A 15253-nucleotide genomic window follows, 5' to 3' on the forward strand; every position below is an offset into this window, starting at 1 on the left:
TGACCCAAGGCTGGGCACTTGGGTAATGAAGATGCAGGAGACAACATCTCTGCCACCTGAGAGCTGTTGATAGAGGAGGAGCATACACCTAAACATTCCAGAACATGGCATATGCCCGTAGGGAGGAATGTACTGAAAAAGAGTGCTTGTGAAGTGGACCTCGAATGCAGGAGAGAGCGAGGGAAACTGGAGATAGATATCATTCGTTGCATATGCACTTGGAAGAAAACTCACATGAGCTTGTACCTGGGCAGAAGCCCAGAGCATCTGGTGTCTGAGGGAAGTGGTCCCTGATGAGGTCGGAGTGGGAATGGGTCTGGATCCGTGAGAGCCCTTGTGAGGGAGCCCCACCTCCCAATTTATTTACTCTTTTTCCCTGCATTCCCTACTGCTGAATACTTAGCTGTACTGCTATAGGGTCTGAGCCCCCTGCAGCTCTGCCTACCATCCAGATAACCTGGCTGCTCACAGCAGTGTGGGATGATCCAGGACTGGCAAGGTTGTAAGGAGTCTGTTTTTAGAACTTTGGAGGAAAAAATAAAGAAACGAGAAATATAGGACATTCAGGAATATTTTTTAAATGAGTATGATACACAGTCCAGAAACCAAGGAGTTAAAGAAAAATTAACTGTACTGCCTTCTCAGGGGCTGGACTCTTAAAACCTTTGTGACAGAGAAAAATTGTGTGGTGGAGGCAGAAATCAAGCTGTAAATATCAAAAGAAACTCTGCAAAACTGAAAAATTGAAGAAATTTAAAGGCATCAAATTCTTATACTTTCCTATATTAATTTTGAGTAGGCTAAACAGGGCAAAACCAGCAAGTAGCTCCCCAGTCTCTTGGGTACTGAGTGAAACAATTGGGAGTTCTTTTTATAGGCACGTAGGGCTGCTTTACTGTGGCCAGGGACTGGGGGGTGTTTTATGTCTGCCGTCACTCTGTGCCTGCTCTCTTGACTCCACTGCAGAGCTTATGACTGAGCATGTGGCTGTTTAAGGAGCTCATTGGTCCTCGGCTCCCTGCCCAGGTGGGGTGATATGTGGGCTCACGGGAAACAAATCCAAGCCCGGCTGCTATGGGCTTGCATCATGCAACTTCTTGGTTTGCATAATAATGCTTCTCGTCATCTTTTGGTTCATTTGGTAACCCCTGTATTTCCTGAAAAGATTTTTTTTTCAAATCTCACATAATGGCTCACTGAGGTCCAGTCATCTTTCTTTTTAATTTTAAAGAGAAAAAAGCAAAAACAGAATCAGGAAGCAAGCAAACCTAAAACAACAACAACAAAACTATCAATAGCTGTGTAGGTTTTCAAAACAAGATGATAGGAATTTAACAATCGTTAAACAATACTGCATACTGTTATCTTCAGAATAGTGGCTCTGGTTACCAGATATAGGAATAAAACAAAACAATAAAATGAAACAAAACATTGGATTTCAAAAACAAAACAGAAGGAAATCCCCTGCAGTTGCCACAATGTGCACTGTCATCCTTCAAATAGAAGCCCAGACCACCAGCCCCAGCTTTGCAAAGTCAATCAAATAATACAAGCCCCAAGCTCTTCCTTTCACCTCAGCTGCTATCATCTCACTCTGAGTTCCTCCGAATCAGCCAGTTGCTTACGGGTTGGGTGGGGGGACGCTCTTCTGGTTTCCCAGCGCACTGGCTGGCTCACGCAAAGGTATGGATTGTTGTCTTGCTGAGTCTCTTCCCCTTGTTCTCCATTGCGGATCCTGGCTCAAGGGAAGGCCAGTCCATTCATCTTTAAATGTGATCCCTGTGCCCCAGCACCACTGCGCTGTGAAACAGTCCCCCTTTCCATGCAGAGGTATTTTATAGATGTCTGTACCTCTGCTTCCCCAAGAGGGCCAGTCTCAAGAAATCAGATGCAGACTTGACTAAACCCTAGTGCTATTTGCTTTCCCTGCCTGGAACTTGCCGCTGCTGGCTCCCTCACTTCCCCACACCTCCTGGGAGAATACATCTGTGTAGTTTCTTTCTGTGTTCATGCCAGCAATCAAGGTCACCTACAACTGTAAAGGACTGCATTCTTGCTCTCAGAGGGCCGCTGCTGAGAACCGCTGAGGACCTCTGTGGCTCACTGGGGGAGGCTTGTCATCCCCAAGATTTTAGGAGCACACAGAAATGTCCCCTTAGTGTCCAGAGTATGTTTCCAGAGCCTGCATGTATCTGTCCCTGTGTTTTGCTTGTTTTATTTGGCTACATGCTCAGCAGACACTTACGGGGCACCTCGTGTGTTTTGGGCCCTAAACAGGGTTTTCTCATTCATTTCCAGCAGGCCCTGCTGTGCAGGGCTGGGCCCGTCCACTGAGGCACCATGAGGTCTGGCGGGAACTGTGCTCCTCCCCAAACCTAGTTTTTAAAGCCAAACATCATTTGACAAAGGATTTCTTAATCATTTAAGAGTATCCACAATAATATAGTTTGGATGCCAGAAATCTCTGAATTTTCAGTGGGCTATGGATTAAATTGGACAACATATTTGGAGTTTGAACTGAATAGTAAAATACAGGGTATATAATTTCTAATCGCCTAATTAGCCCCAGTTGTTTTTTTAAAAGCAGGTGTTTTAATTTTTATTTTTCCATTCAAATGTTGGGCAGATTTTTTTGGTTTTGGCGTTTTATGATTTTGTTTATTTTGTTGTGAAAACAGTCTCACTGTGTACTAAGGGTGGCCTTAGCTGGGACTTCAGACGTGCAACACCACATGTGACGGGGCAGGCAGTTTGTAAGACATGGTCACCTAAGTATATGTGTCTAAGGAAAAAAGGTATTTGTGAAATATCTTTCACTCTTCATTTAGGACTCTAAGTTTAATGGTCAACTTCTTTCAAAGATTCTTTCAACATTTAACCTAAGGTGGGGCAGAGCAATAAAACTTCTTCCAATAGTGGCAAGAGTGGAAAAGAAAACTGAAATAATGCCGCTGGCTTGTTCTGTACTGAGCGGTTTGTTTCCAGAGGAGCTTCTCCCAGCTCCAGGATCTAGTTTGCCCCTTCTGCCCACCTCCTTCCCCTCAGCTCCCCGAGGAGAGGTTGCTCAGATTCTCACCGATGCCTGTCCTTTTGCTGTGTTCTAGTCTCCGTCTCCTGGCAGTTCATCACCTCTGGGTGCAGAGTCATCAAGTACACCCCTTCATCCCAGTGACCCCGCGGACGCCTCCACCAACAAAGAGGTAGGGGGCACTGTTTGTTCATGAAGCCATCGGCCTGTTTTAATTCTAACCCTGCTCTGTGCTTTCTTCAGTTTCTTAGAGTTCCTCGCCAGTGTACAGTTTGTCTGTTAAAGCCATGCTGCCCGATTTGGTAGCCACTGGTGCTCAGTGGCAACCTGTGGGCGGTAGCTACTGCATTGGATGGTAGCAGGTAAGGAAACATGAGCATTATTGCAGAATGTGCTGTTGGACAGCTCTGAGCATCAAAAGCTCGTGTCGGCACCCTATACCCTTAGATGCCTTTTGATACTATAGACTGGCAGCTGCTGAGTAGCTTAGAAAATGGGTTGGTTCTTAAATATGCATTTATTTCAAGCCTTAATAAAAGTTCTTTCATAAGAGCAGGTGACCACATGTCATCTTCTCTAAGTCATGGTTCCAGTTCACACCACCTGTCTAAGCATTCCATCTGGGGCGCATCCTTAACTGTTTCTAAAGCAGTACTAGCTAACAATGTTCTGTGACGATGAGTGTTCCACTGCTGTCTAGTCTGTAGGCAGCTCCACGGACTCAGGCACCTATTAAGTCCTAGGCAGAGCAGCCAGGGACTACTGAAAGAGCAGTCCTAAGACCCTTTTGGTGTCTTTGTTTACCGTTGTGGAGGACAAACAGCTGTGCCGTACAGAATCTAAAGGAGGAGATGCTACCAGCTCCTCCAGAGGATTCTGGGGCTAGAAGAGAGCAGGTGTTTTTTCCAAAGTGCAAGCCACTGCCTTCTCCAGTATCCAGTGTCCTGTGACATACAGGTGACTGGCATCCTTTTGGTGGCCCAGCCTCAGGCAAGTACTGGCCTGTCTGGTAATGGGTGTGTGGGCTCAGCTTGCTCCAAATATTTTTGCATAGTTGCTCCCTCATCCACACGGAGCAGATAGGTTAAAGAGGTGAACCCCACATAATGAATGGCTGTCTCACATTTCCTTGTTTTGCTGATAATTTTATGTTAAATGCAGTATAAGGAAACAGTCTGTTTTGACTCGAGTGGCCGGTCACTTCTAAAGCACATTTTAAACTCACACTTAGCATGTCATGGAATACACATGCTACTCGTGTGAAGAAGTGCATTTTTATTACTCTGTTTATAATAAATACACACAGACCTTTTTGATATGAACCTGAAATTAGAATTTAGATTGAAAGTATACTGTGTACTTGTCTGATTTATCCTCACACCTCAGTCTGCTGGGACAAGGATGACGGAGGCCCAGTTCCTCCACCTCTTCCATACAGCTTCGTGCTTATTCATAGCATATGGATGAGTGAGGACGAATACAAGAAAGACAGCTGCAGTAATGGGTGCTAATCACAATGAGCATTTACCGTGCCCCTGGCTCAGAAGCCCAGGTAGTATCCCGTTGACTTCTGAAGGATTCTCTGAGGTAGCGCTGTCATTGCCATTACTGATTAGCTGAGCAAGCTGTCAGGCTGAGTAACTTACCCGAGGGCACAGAGCTCGTGAATGGCCAACCAGGATTTGAATCCAGACGACTGTGGGCCTGTGCTCTTACTTGGCAAAACTGCTGCCTCGAGAGAGGCAGGTTGCAGGTCGCAGATGGTGCACAAGGTGACTTGTGTGTCATTATTCCAGCTGTCAGGCTCCAGCCTCTGCAGTGCTTTAATATGACCCCCAGAGAAACCCCGAGCATTGTGGCCTTTAGCTTCTTAAATGCAGCCTTATTAATTCTCCAATGCTAAGGTCAGCTGGTTTCTTCTCAGCCCACTTGTGAGACAGCGAAAGGCGAATCAGACATCTGATTATGATCAGCCTTTGATTACACATCAGATATAATAAGCAAGGCAAATTTGTTAGTTTCTCAGTTCCTGCAAGACTTGGCATGTGTTTCTGAATATCCTTAGAAATAATGATGAAAATCTTCTTTGTAAGAAATAGAGATTCTTTCATTTCACCAAACACTTTTACTACCCCTGAGACTAAGGAAAGCTAGTCATGAGCTCATGAATAGAGAATCAGTGAATGTACCAAATGCCTACCATTGTAGCAGTAAATAAAATTGTAGCTTTTACAGCTGTAAAGTAATTCTTCTGTAGCTGCTAAAATCTGGTCATGGTCTTTAAAATTAGTATTGATAAAAGCATCCTAATAACCCAAGAAAATCTACATTGGCTTCTCAAACCTACATTGGCTTCTCAGATATAACTAGAGGCTGGGTTATTTTGATATACAAGGTAAATGTTACACTCCAGGCCTACTGCAGAGCTTTCATTGCTGGGGACAGCAGAGAGATGTCTGTGAAGTAATAATTTCAAAATTTTGGCCCTTAAGAAGCTGACATCCATTTGCATACCATGCAGTTTTGTTCCTGGGGCTCAAGAGCCTCAGCTTCTTAAAAATGAGGAGCTATTTCACCCCAGTGAGTACACCTTACAGGAAAGTTGCCCTGCAGTGTGTTCTGTGATTCATCACGCAGGGCAGCTGTGGAATTCTTGTCTTCCTTCTGAACTGAGTTAGAGTCTTAAAAGCAGGCTTCTTTTGGGTGCCTAGTTTTTCATTGAATAGTTAACACTATTTGTAGGATGTTAGAGACTTCTGTCTTTAATGTGAGTTCTTCTGGGCCACTTGCATCCCTCTGCCCTAGACCTCCCTGCTGCAGATTCTGTCACTGTGAATCTCCTACTCTTATTTCACATGAAGTTTTGTCTAGGACATTGGCTTCTAAGAGGGACCCTGGCAAGTTGTGCTTATCTCAGAGCTAGCTCTTAAACTGCCCTCTGAATAGGTTCTAGAAGGTTCCCACTTATCACATCCATTTCAAGCCATTCTGTTAGAAGTTTTCTTTTGCTATGAGATGTTACTTAACATAAGTGCCAAAAAAGAAGTTCCAGGATTTTTAATTTTTTTCCCTTTTTATGTTCTTAAGGTAACATACAATAATGATTTATATAATGATATTTTTCAAGTGAATACATCAGGAAGAGTGAAAGGAAGAAGGGTAAATAAACTAGCACACATTTTTAGCATAAATATCTTTGAAGCAAAGACCTAAGGTAAAATTGTCTAAGGGAGTTCTTAATTTTGTATACAATCATAATGTTGGTTCTCTTACTAATTGGCACTTTTTCACTTAAAAGTCTGGAACTCAGGCTTAAGAATATAAATTGTATCTTTTTTACTGCTGTTGCTGAGTGTAGATTTCATTCTGTAGGATATTTTTTAAGCTGACAGACTCTTCTCTGAAATGTGGTCAACCTGTTCTTGGTTTAGATAACCTTTAGTAATAAACGCATGTTTATCCACAGTCTTTGCCCATAAATAGTCAATAACTGGTTAACAAATGCCAGTGGTGATGTGTTTCTTTTTCATTTGGCCTGGGTGATTGTGTTGATGTATTTATTTAATCATGCTTTGCCCTTTTTGAAACCTCTTTGTCTTAATTACAGTCAAGAAAAAGCTTGGCTTCATTCCCAACCTATGTCGAAGGTAAGCATTGAAAAGAAAGTACTGAGCACTGAATCACTCATGAATTTTTCATTGTTTGAGGCATTTGAAGCACTGAAAAGAAGCTAATAGCATGGAAGAAAAGCCACAAAGTTACTAAATCCAATGCTAACAGTTTGAGGTTCTTAAACTGAAAGAATAATATCACTGAACTTCTCAGAAATTTTCCTCCCTGTGTGGCTAGGGACCTGGAAGCTGTGGGCTTCCCCAGTGAGGTGCAGCTTAGCCAGGTCTCATACATCCATCAAGAGCAATTCAAGTGGGATGAATTTGGTGAAGAAACTTTGGTCCTCATGTGAGAAAAGTGATCCCAGTTAGTCCCATCTCTTAGGTGGATGAACTGTTAAGAGTAAGCTTTAACAGTCTCTGGCAGGTACTTTGCTAAGCATTTTGCATGTAATACTAATTGACTCCTATATTGATCTATCATGAAGTGGGTTTTTACGTTAGCCTCATGTTATGCGTGAGAGAATGGAGGTATCAAAGGGTGAATAACCTACCTGACATCAAGCAGTTTGCAGTTAGTAGAGTCAGGTTATGAAGGCAGCATCTGATGCCAGCTTAACTTCATGGTTTTCTCTGGAGCCAGTGTTTGTCTTCAAGGCTGAAGACCAGCAGGGCCAAAACAAAACCCAGGGTTTGAGATCATGCCACCTACATGGGGTGCAGAATCCTCATTCCCAGTCACCCTCTGGCTGTAGGTAACACTGATGCTGCACCAGGGGCAGGACAGAGGATTTTCTAGTAGGGTGGATTCCTACCACCTTGAACAGCCTTTGGGTCCTGTGAATGAACAGTTGCTGTGTTTTGCTGCCTGGCAGTGAGTTGCCAGAATTCATAAGCCTTCACTAACACAAGGGCCTGAAGCCTGGGAAAAACTAGTAGTTGGGTCGGTTTCTTACTGAGCAGGCTGTAAACTGCTTGCACCCTTGAGGGGTGGGGCGAAGTTCTGAAGTGCTGTGAGACATCTTGCAAAGTTTTCAGAGGTTTAGAAACTCCTTTTTTCTTAGCCACCCCACGAGGCCTCAGGAATTTGAGGCTCGGCATTAATCTGGGTGTGAGGGTGTAACGTGTTCATTCTCCCACAGGGCAACCCAAAAGGGAGGGAGAAAGGTGTTCCACAGTGAAACCTGGAATTCTTGATGTAGGATCATTACAGCTTTGCTTTTTAAAAAATATTCCAGCACCCAGGCTAAAAGTCAGTTTCCTTGAAGGATAAATGGCATAAGATCATACCAGAGTTAAAATTTGTTTGCATCCAATTTTTATGTCCATAGATGCTTGGCATTTATACCTATTTGGATATCTGTGAAACATACCTGCAATCTCACACTTACTGTGCTTGAAAAGGGCCACTTTTCAGTGAATAGAGCTAATCAGAATGAATAGATGCTACTGGCAGTCCCATAGGGAAGGTAGGTTAATTTTTTTCTTTTAGCATTCCAAATAGTTTTTTAAGTACCCTCGAAGAGCTCTTTTTTTTTTCCCAACATCAAGTCAAGAAAAATGATTAGCATTGTGAGTGTCCAGCACTAGGAACTTTTCAGAAGACACAATCGTACAGTCTGTAAAAACTGGCTGTTGTAAGTAACCTGAATCCTCCTCAAACCCATGAAAGTGTAGGGTGGAACCACTGAGAAAGTAAATTCCTGGTGTGCTGTGGAGGGAGTTGGCTCTATGCCACTTAGAACGTTTGTCCAGAAGTCTTCCCTAGAAAGATGGAGACTAGGACAAGTACCAGGTTTACTTATTACAGTACTGCAAGATGCTTTAGGAAAGTCTTTTCTAAAATATTTTTAATTTCCTTGTTCAACTACCAATTTAGTTTTAGAAAAACGAATAAATTGTATAAGTCTATAGCCTGGTAAGTAGCTTATCGTGGGAAGCAGCTGTGTAAACTCAAGATGAGTTTGATGATTAAAGATAAAAGTAAAAACCATTTCAGATAAGCCCTCCAAGTTGCTGAGGTTTCAACAGTGGGGAAAATGCATACTTTTAGTTCTCCCAGATTTGGCACTTTTCATGTCAAAGAAAATTTCAACTACAGATTAACATTAGATTCCATGTACAGCTTACTGGTTATTCTGGTTAGAATCAGATGCCTCTACTGAAAATATTTAAAAGTAAGATTTTATTTGCTAGAATGATGAATGAGAACAGAAGATTCTGATTTTCCTTGGACTTGATCTGTGTGTGGGCACAAATGGTAAATATTATGGTGTGTAAGTAGGCGGTCTATGATCATGGTTTGGGGAGAATGGTATATATATATATTTATTTCAGAATTAAGGTCAGAAGCTGTGAGAGGAATCCAGATATTCCAAAAGAAATAGCCGGTTTTTCTAATAATAGAAATCATTTACTCCATTATGGAGGAGGGAGATATTGCTTTATGAAATCACATTTCCCAGTAAAATAGCCTTCTGTTCACTCAACCCTTTATCTAGCAAAATCCAGTTGATACCCACAGGGTAACATACATGAGACTCAGAGATCAATGTGACATGGTCCTTGACCTCAGAGACTTCATGGTCTTAAGAGAAACAACATCTTTCATTGCTGGATTTTATGCTTTGTATTTAAGTAAATGCAAGCACCATTTCTCACAGTACCTGGACTGGATCCGGGGAGGTGGCTAAGAGACCCTGCCTTTTAACTGGAAAGAGGAGGGGTGAGTGAAGGCAGACTGACCAGCTGGCCAGAGGTCTCTGGACCTGACCCACCTTTGCCATAGTAAGCGTGGGGAGGGTTGGTGTACCCTCCGGGTTTTGGCAAGCCCTGCCTGGGTGGCTTGACTCACCACTGTTGCTCTGTATGTTACAGTTCCTGGACCTTGTGACCCTGAAGACTTGATCGATGGAATCATTTTTGCCGCCAATTACCTTGGCTCCACCCAGCTGCTCTCAGATAAAACTCCTTCCAAAAACGTGCGCATGATGCAGGCCCAGGAAGCAGTGAGCAGGATCAAGGTGAGGGGCCGTGTGGGTGAAGGGGGATGGAAGCCAGCTGTGGGCACCTGGGCCCTCAGCATCGCCCCACACCTGTGGGTCGGGTCCTGCAAAGTTTAGAGAGAAGATGACATCACAGGCAGTTGTCCCTTTTGGCAGTACTGAACAGAAGAGGATTTCCGATATGGATTGGCATCTCTAAACACTATCTAGTTATTCTAAATGGTGACTTGTGAGGAAAAGTAAATATGACTATAGACTTTGAAACACTGATAGAAGTCAGTGACTTGAATATTCGTACAGAGTTGATTCAAACTAGGTGTCCTTGAACTTGTTGATTCTATTCAGGCTGGATTGAAACTGGCTTATTCATAATTAAATTGAACCACTTAATCAAGCTAACTGGGCTAGTCTCACCCAGTTTAATTATCAAGACTTAAAAGAGCCAGTCCTGTTTGATGATGTAAGAACCACTTTTATCTGGTTTGAAACACTCACACCTCCTTGGAGCCAATCAAAACCAGTTTGGTCCCATGGAAACAGAGCTCTAGAAGCATGGGCTCCCCACCAGGATGCCCCTACTACCTAGAATCATGGGCAAATCAGAAAGAAGAGACATTTAACGTGCATTTATGGCATCCAAATGTTACTGTACCCCCAGTTCATAGAACTGCAGCTAGCCACCCCCAGACAGCTTGTTACTGAAACCCAGAACCAGGTATTTTCACCAAAATAAGTTTTATTCCATTCCACCTGCTCATACTTGATACCCTTAATGCCACACCAGAAGAGTCACTCCCCTTTCCGTGTCCTCCACATTCTCAGAGTGGGTGCTGGTGTAACATGGAATGAGGCGGGAGGGAGAGGAGACAGTAAATGAGGTCTCTGATCTCTCTGACAGAATCTTCCTGGTGGCTATTGTGTTAATGGGCTTTGGAGGAAAAAAAAAAGTAGTGATTGGTAAAGTGAGACCTGTAAGTTCAACAGCACAGGTAGACCTCAGCCCACAGATTACAGGGAGTACGGGGTGGGGGGGTCCTCAGAGTGGACTGACAGGGAGAGTGGTGACTGCTGTAGGCCTGTCCGTCAGCTGAAGGGATACCTGTGATGGTCACATGTCCTTCAGCTGAACGGATACCTGTGACGGCCCGTGTCCTGGCTCTGCCCTGTGGCAAACGTTGGACAGGTCACAGTTCCGTTGCTGCCCTAATTATGATGCCTTGGCGCCCCCAGCTATGCTGCAGTTCCCCATGATGCTGTGCGAATGTCACCAGGTCCCCTCTCATTGCTTCATCATGCGGCTTTGCATTGCACCTGCTGCGGGGCCTACATGTCCTTCGTGTGTCACTCGCTGCTTCTCTTCAGAGCGGGTCCTTTCCTTAACTGCCCATCGTGTGTACAGTAGCTCCACGCTGCCACTTTCGGTCCTGCTTAGGATGGATAAGGAGTAATTTACGTTACTGCCAACTAGTGCCAGTGTTACCGACAGGGCTCGCTCATCCATCCGTCTGTGGGGGCCCATTCAGCTGTCTCAGCTGGGACGCAAAGCGTGCCTGTCTCTCAGAAGCCCTGCAGCCCCCTCCTGTCCTGTCTTCTCCTAAAATAGCCCTTCCCCCACAGATGAAGTGGGGAGTGGGTTCTTCCAAGGGAAGTCTCCTTCCCCGCTCCCTCTGGCCCTTCACAGTGGTGCATCTTTCCCCGTAAATAACTCCTAGAAATACCAGGACCTTCATTCTGCTGGCTCCCAAGAGGCACCCAGAGCCGTGGTAAATTTATGAGCTGCCTGCCCAAGCTTGCTGTGTTAATAACTTTATCACACTGACAGGAAGAAAGGTAGCTTTATTCAGAGGTATTTCAGTCCGTGGTCATGTAGTCACATTGCCTTGAGCCTGTGGTGCAGAAAACTGCTCAGCTTCTGGGGACTAGGAGGCAGAGAGAGGGAGAAAGAAGGGAGAACTTCTCACTGTAGACCCTACCCCTTCACCCCCCAAGAATGCCACAGTCTGGCAGCCAGGCCTTTAATATGTGGGAACATTCCGGACCCGAACTGTAGATACCACGTGGACTCATCTTTCCTGCCCTTGAGAGGTGACGTTAATGATAGCAGACTCCCCAGTGGTCATCTGCATCTGAATTCAGCATCTGCCAGGCACAGCATTCAGAATACCACACAGCCCTGTCATAGAGAGCGAGCTACTTTTCAGGGACCCTCTTGTGCTGCCTCATGCAGAGGCCACGGGGCCATCATTGGTCGTTCCTGTCCTCCAGGTAGTATACCTAGCTCCAGGTTTCTAGCTGGGGTCCTGTTAGCTTCCAGAGGGAGAAGACAGAGACCTTGTGTACCCTCTCCAGTGGTTCTCTGACAGGTGGGGACGGGCACTTCTGCTTGTCACAGTAATTCTAGAACCAGAACGAGTATGTGTGCCCACCATTCTGTGATGGCCAGGACCAAGCCACACACACAACACAAACTTACCTCCACCAAAATGCCACAGTGCCCACCCCAAGACACGCATTCAGAACCCACTCAGGTGCTCTTCCAAAGAAAGCAAGTCTGCCCCTCAGGAGCACTGGAGACCTCAGGGAGAGAAAATTGCGTGTTGCCGGAGGTTAGGTTCTCCTACGTGTTTTATAAAATCTTCAGATTCAGGTTTTATTTTGGGCGCTTTGTGTATTCACTTTCTGCTAGTGCTGCACACCTGTCAGTGGAATGTCTGCATTCAGTCTCAGAGGGGAGTGGGAAGATAGGACTCAGACGGTCGTCAGGGGAAGGTAGGCACCTTACCTGAGCAAGTGGGGTACAGCAGCATCTCTGCAGGCCCCATCTGGTGCCAGCTGGATCTGGAACCGGTGGTTTCTTGTTTACACAGCAGCATGTAATAGTGTTGCGTTTCCCTGAAAGCCCAGCTCCCTCATAAGAAGTCAGAAATTTTACTCCGAAGCTTCCAAGGGATTGGTTTTCAGAAGCTCCATAGTTCATTCGAACCTAAATTAAAGGACCCTATCAATCAGATAGAGGCTAATTATAAATAGATTTTAAACCTAATAGATTTTAAACCTCCCTGTAGCAGAGTAGACATTTGGAAAACACATTTATTTTTATAGGCAAATTACTCTAGTGTGAGGAATTCATTATAGCATGTGCAATTAAACACTTATATTTCATTTCTAAGTATCATTTTCCAGTGTGTTTCTGTGCTCTGGAAGGAACTACTGCCTATCATTAAGTATTTTCTGCATCACATTCCTTTTACATCTATTTAAATTCCTGTCAGCTTGTTGACGTGACACACAGCCAGAAGCCTCTCCCACTAGGCAAGGGCTGTGGATATCAGGACCCCTCAGCACTCAAGCTGGTGCTTAGCTCATGCAGGGGAGAGCATTTACCCAGACCAGTCGTCTGCATGGAACCCTGTGCCCAGGGAACTCGGTAGGACCCTCTCCTGAAGAGAAGCTGACCTTTCAGGACCGAGTTGAGGTCACCAAGGCAAAGATTTCATAGTGTGCGTCCAGGAAGGAAGGAGACAGAAAAGCTCTCCGCTGTTTATTTTGCAATCCATTTAGCAGGGTCCAAATCTCACCAGGTGACAGTGAGCCCGGACTTGGTGATCTCCCCTACCTGAAGATAGGGGGTTTCTTCCCTGCTTTCTGCCTCCCCACAGGGACCCTCAGCCTCCAGCTTCTGTCTGACAGGAGGGGTGTGAGTGCCCCACGCCAGCTGTGGAGCTTCTCTGAGCAGTTGCTGACCTCCAACCTGAAGTTTCCATTTCAAAGCAGTCTTTAATTTCTGTTCTGTTTGTTTACTGTGTCTGTCACATCTCACCATCTGTATGCAAAGATTGCTCTTGGGACTCACACCTGGCCCTCCCAGTTACTGATTTCTTAGTTTAACAAAAGAATGACAGATCTATATGCCAAATGAGAGAATTTGGAACTGTAGTTTGGATAGGCATTTTCTACATAATGTGAGAAGAAAACAAAGGAATTTGACCCCCCAAAAAAGCAAACTGACCCTCTGGAGACTCCTGTGTTAGCACTTGAGAACTGACCAGTACAGTCCTATAAAACGAGCCACAAAGATGGTGTAGGAAACATTACTACGCGGCACACTGAGCACTCTAACCGGAAAGGCTGTCTTACCTACCCAAATGGAAGACATAAAGCATGTTTGGACACAATAGCAAGGTTCAAAGACACCTCCCATTTCTCCCCCCATTTTTATTTAGCCCTTCTGTAATGTTGATTTTTGCATTTTGTATTCATCTTTTTTTTTTTAGAAAAAAATGTCATCCTTGGCACAGGCCCTCCCGCCTACCTTAGGCACACATTAGAACAGGTATTTTCAAAATGTGTCCCCGGGACCAGCAGCATCACTTACAAACTTAATAGCAAATTCTCAGGCCTGACCTGAGAACCACTGAGTCAAGTTCAGAAGGCTGCGGGGCAGCTTTCTGGAGGGTTCTGACCTGCGCTAGTACGTGAATCATTGTCACCCAGCACAGTGAAGTGTCTTTACCCGACTGCAACGTTCTAGCCAAGCCCATGCTTGTCACTGATATAATTTTAAGAAACTGCAAAATAAATATCCATGTACATTTGCCATGTGTTTTCCCAGTAAAAAAGCTGAGAAGAAATGTTTTTCAAAATGGATGAAGTTGCCAGTGTTTGCCTCTTTCTCCACAAAGACAAACCCACATAATATTACATGGCTGTATTTTATCTGAGTGACTGCGGGAAAACACTAGAAACCCAGCAGGAGAGAGAGTAGCACTGTGTAAGATTAAGAACCCTGGGATAACGGAATCCCCAACATGTACACCTTGGCTGCATACCTGAGGGAACAGAGGGCTCCAGCAGACTATCGCTCTGGATGCTGTCAATCTTAGCTACGGTAAAGGTGCACAATCCTCACAGGCCTGAAGCCCACATAGACAAGTAACCTGCCGTGTGCACAGCCTTCCTCTGAAAGTGTATCTCACATCACATCAGCTGCAGGCTGCTGTTGTAGCCAGGAGCCACCTGGAGATAGATGTGAATTGTGATGTGACCTTGGACGATTCTAAGTGTCAGAAACCCTTGGATGTTCCCGTCACAGGGAACTCCCAAACATTCTACTATGCTGACTTCACAGGAAGCTGCCTCACACAACTTGCCCCAAGAGAGTGACTGAAGCCTGCTGGGTGCCCTGTGCTGTAGTGAGTGAGGAGGAATGGAGGGCACCACCCCTGAGACCCGGGAGATAGGTGACTTTCACTCATGTGCAAGAATGCCAGCCATATGTAGACTCTCACAAGTGTCGGGACCGAAGGCAGGTGCCCACACTGTTCCATCTGCCCCTCTACCATGGGGCTCCTCAGGGACATGAAAAAGGAGGCTCCCCTGCGCAAGAAGAACTTTGCCCTGCTTTAGCCATGTGCCACTGCTGGATGGGAGTGGGAAGGAGCCCTGGCTGTCACCCTTGTCCTGAGTTCACAAAGCTCAGCAGGGCCAACGTCGCACTCCTACTTGGGCACAGCCATAGCAGTGACAGAGAGAAACCCCATCATTTCTGCTACCACCCCCGCAAATGCAGAAGTTGGAGCAGCACTGTGCCTTGTCTGACTGTGTACTGC

General features: G+C 45.1%; 1 protein-coding gene and 1 long non-coding RNA gene across 9 annotated transcripts in view; one reads left to right on the forward strand and one right to left on the reverse strand.

The window, feature by feature from the left end:
* Apba1 (amyloid beta precursor protein binding family A member 1) overlaps positions 1–15253 on the forward strand; it is a 210862-nt gene that overhangs the window by 166299 nt on the left and 29310 nt on the right. For all 4 annotated transcript variants that reach the window (XM_063250102.1, XM_063250115.1, XM_063250109.1 and 1 more), the window contains exons 3-5: positions 3105–3200; positions 6636–6675; positions 9517–9662. In XM_063250102.1, the coding sequence (XP_063106172.1) occupies positions 3105–3200; positions 6636–6675; positions 9517–9662 (282 nt within the window). The remainder of the gene's footprint in view (positions 1–3104; positions 3201–6635; positions 6676–9516; positions 9663–15253) is intronic.
* Positions 10363–15253, reverse strand: part of LOC106028160 (uncharacterized) — a 45492-nt gene continuing 40601 nt past the window's right edge. For 3 of the 5 annotated variants that reach the window (XR_010047990.1, XR_010047985.1, XR_010047987.1), the window contains one exon: positions 10363–12627. This is a non-coding gene — a long non-coding RNA (uncharacterized LOC106028160). The remainder of the gene's footprint in view (positions 12628–15253) is intronic. The other 2 variants (XR_010047989.1, XR_002791830.2) reach the window with 2 other exon arrangements.

This window comes from Cavia porcellus, unplaced genomic scaffold (genome assembly GCF_034190915.1).
Source record: "Cavia porcellus strain 051 isolate PalLab524CR breed Dunkin Hartley unplaced genomic scaffold, mCavPor4.1 scaffold_1, whole genome shotgun sequence".
NCBI classification, from domain to species: domain Eukaryota; kingdom Metazoa; phylum Chordata; class Mammalia; order Rodentia; family Caviidae; genus Cavia; species Cavia porcellus.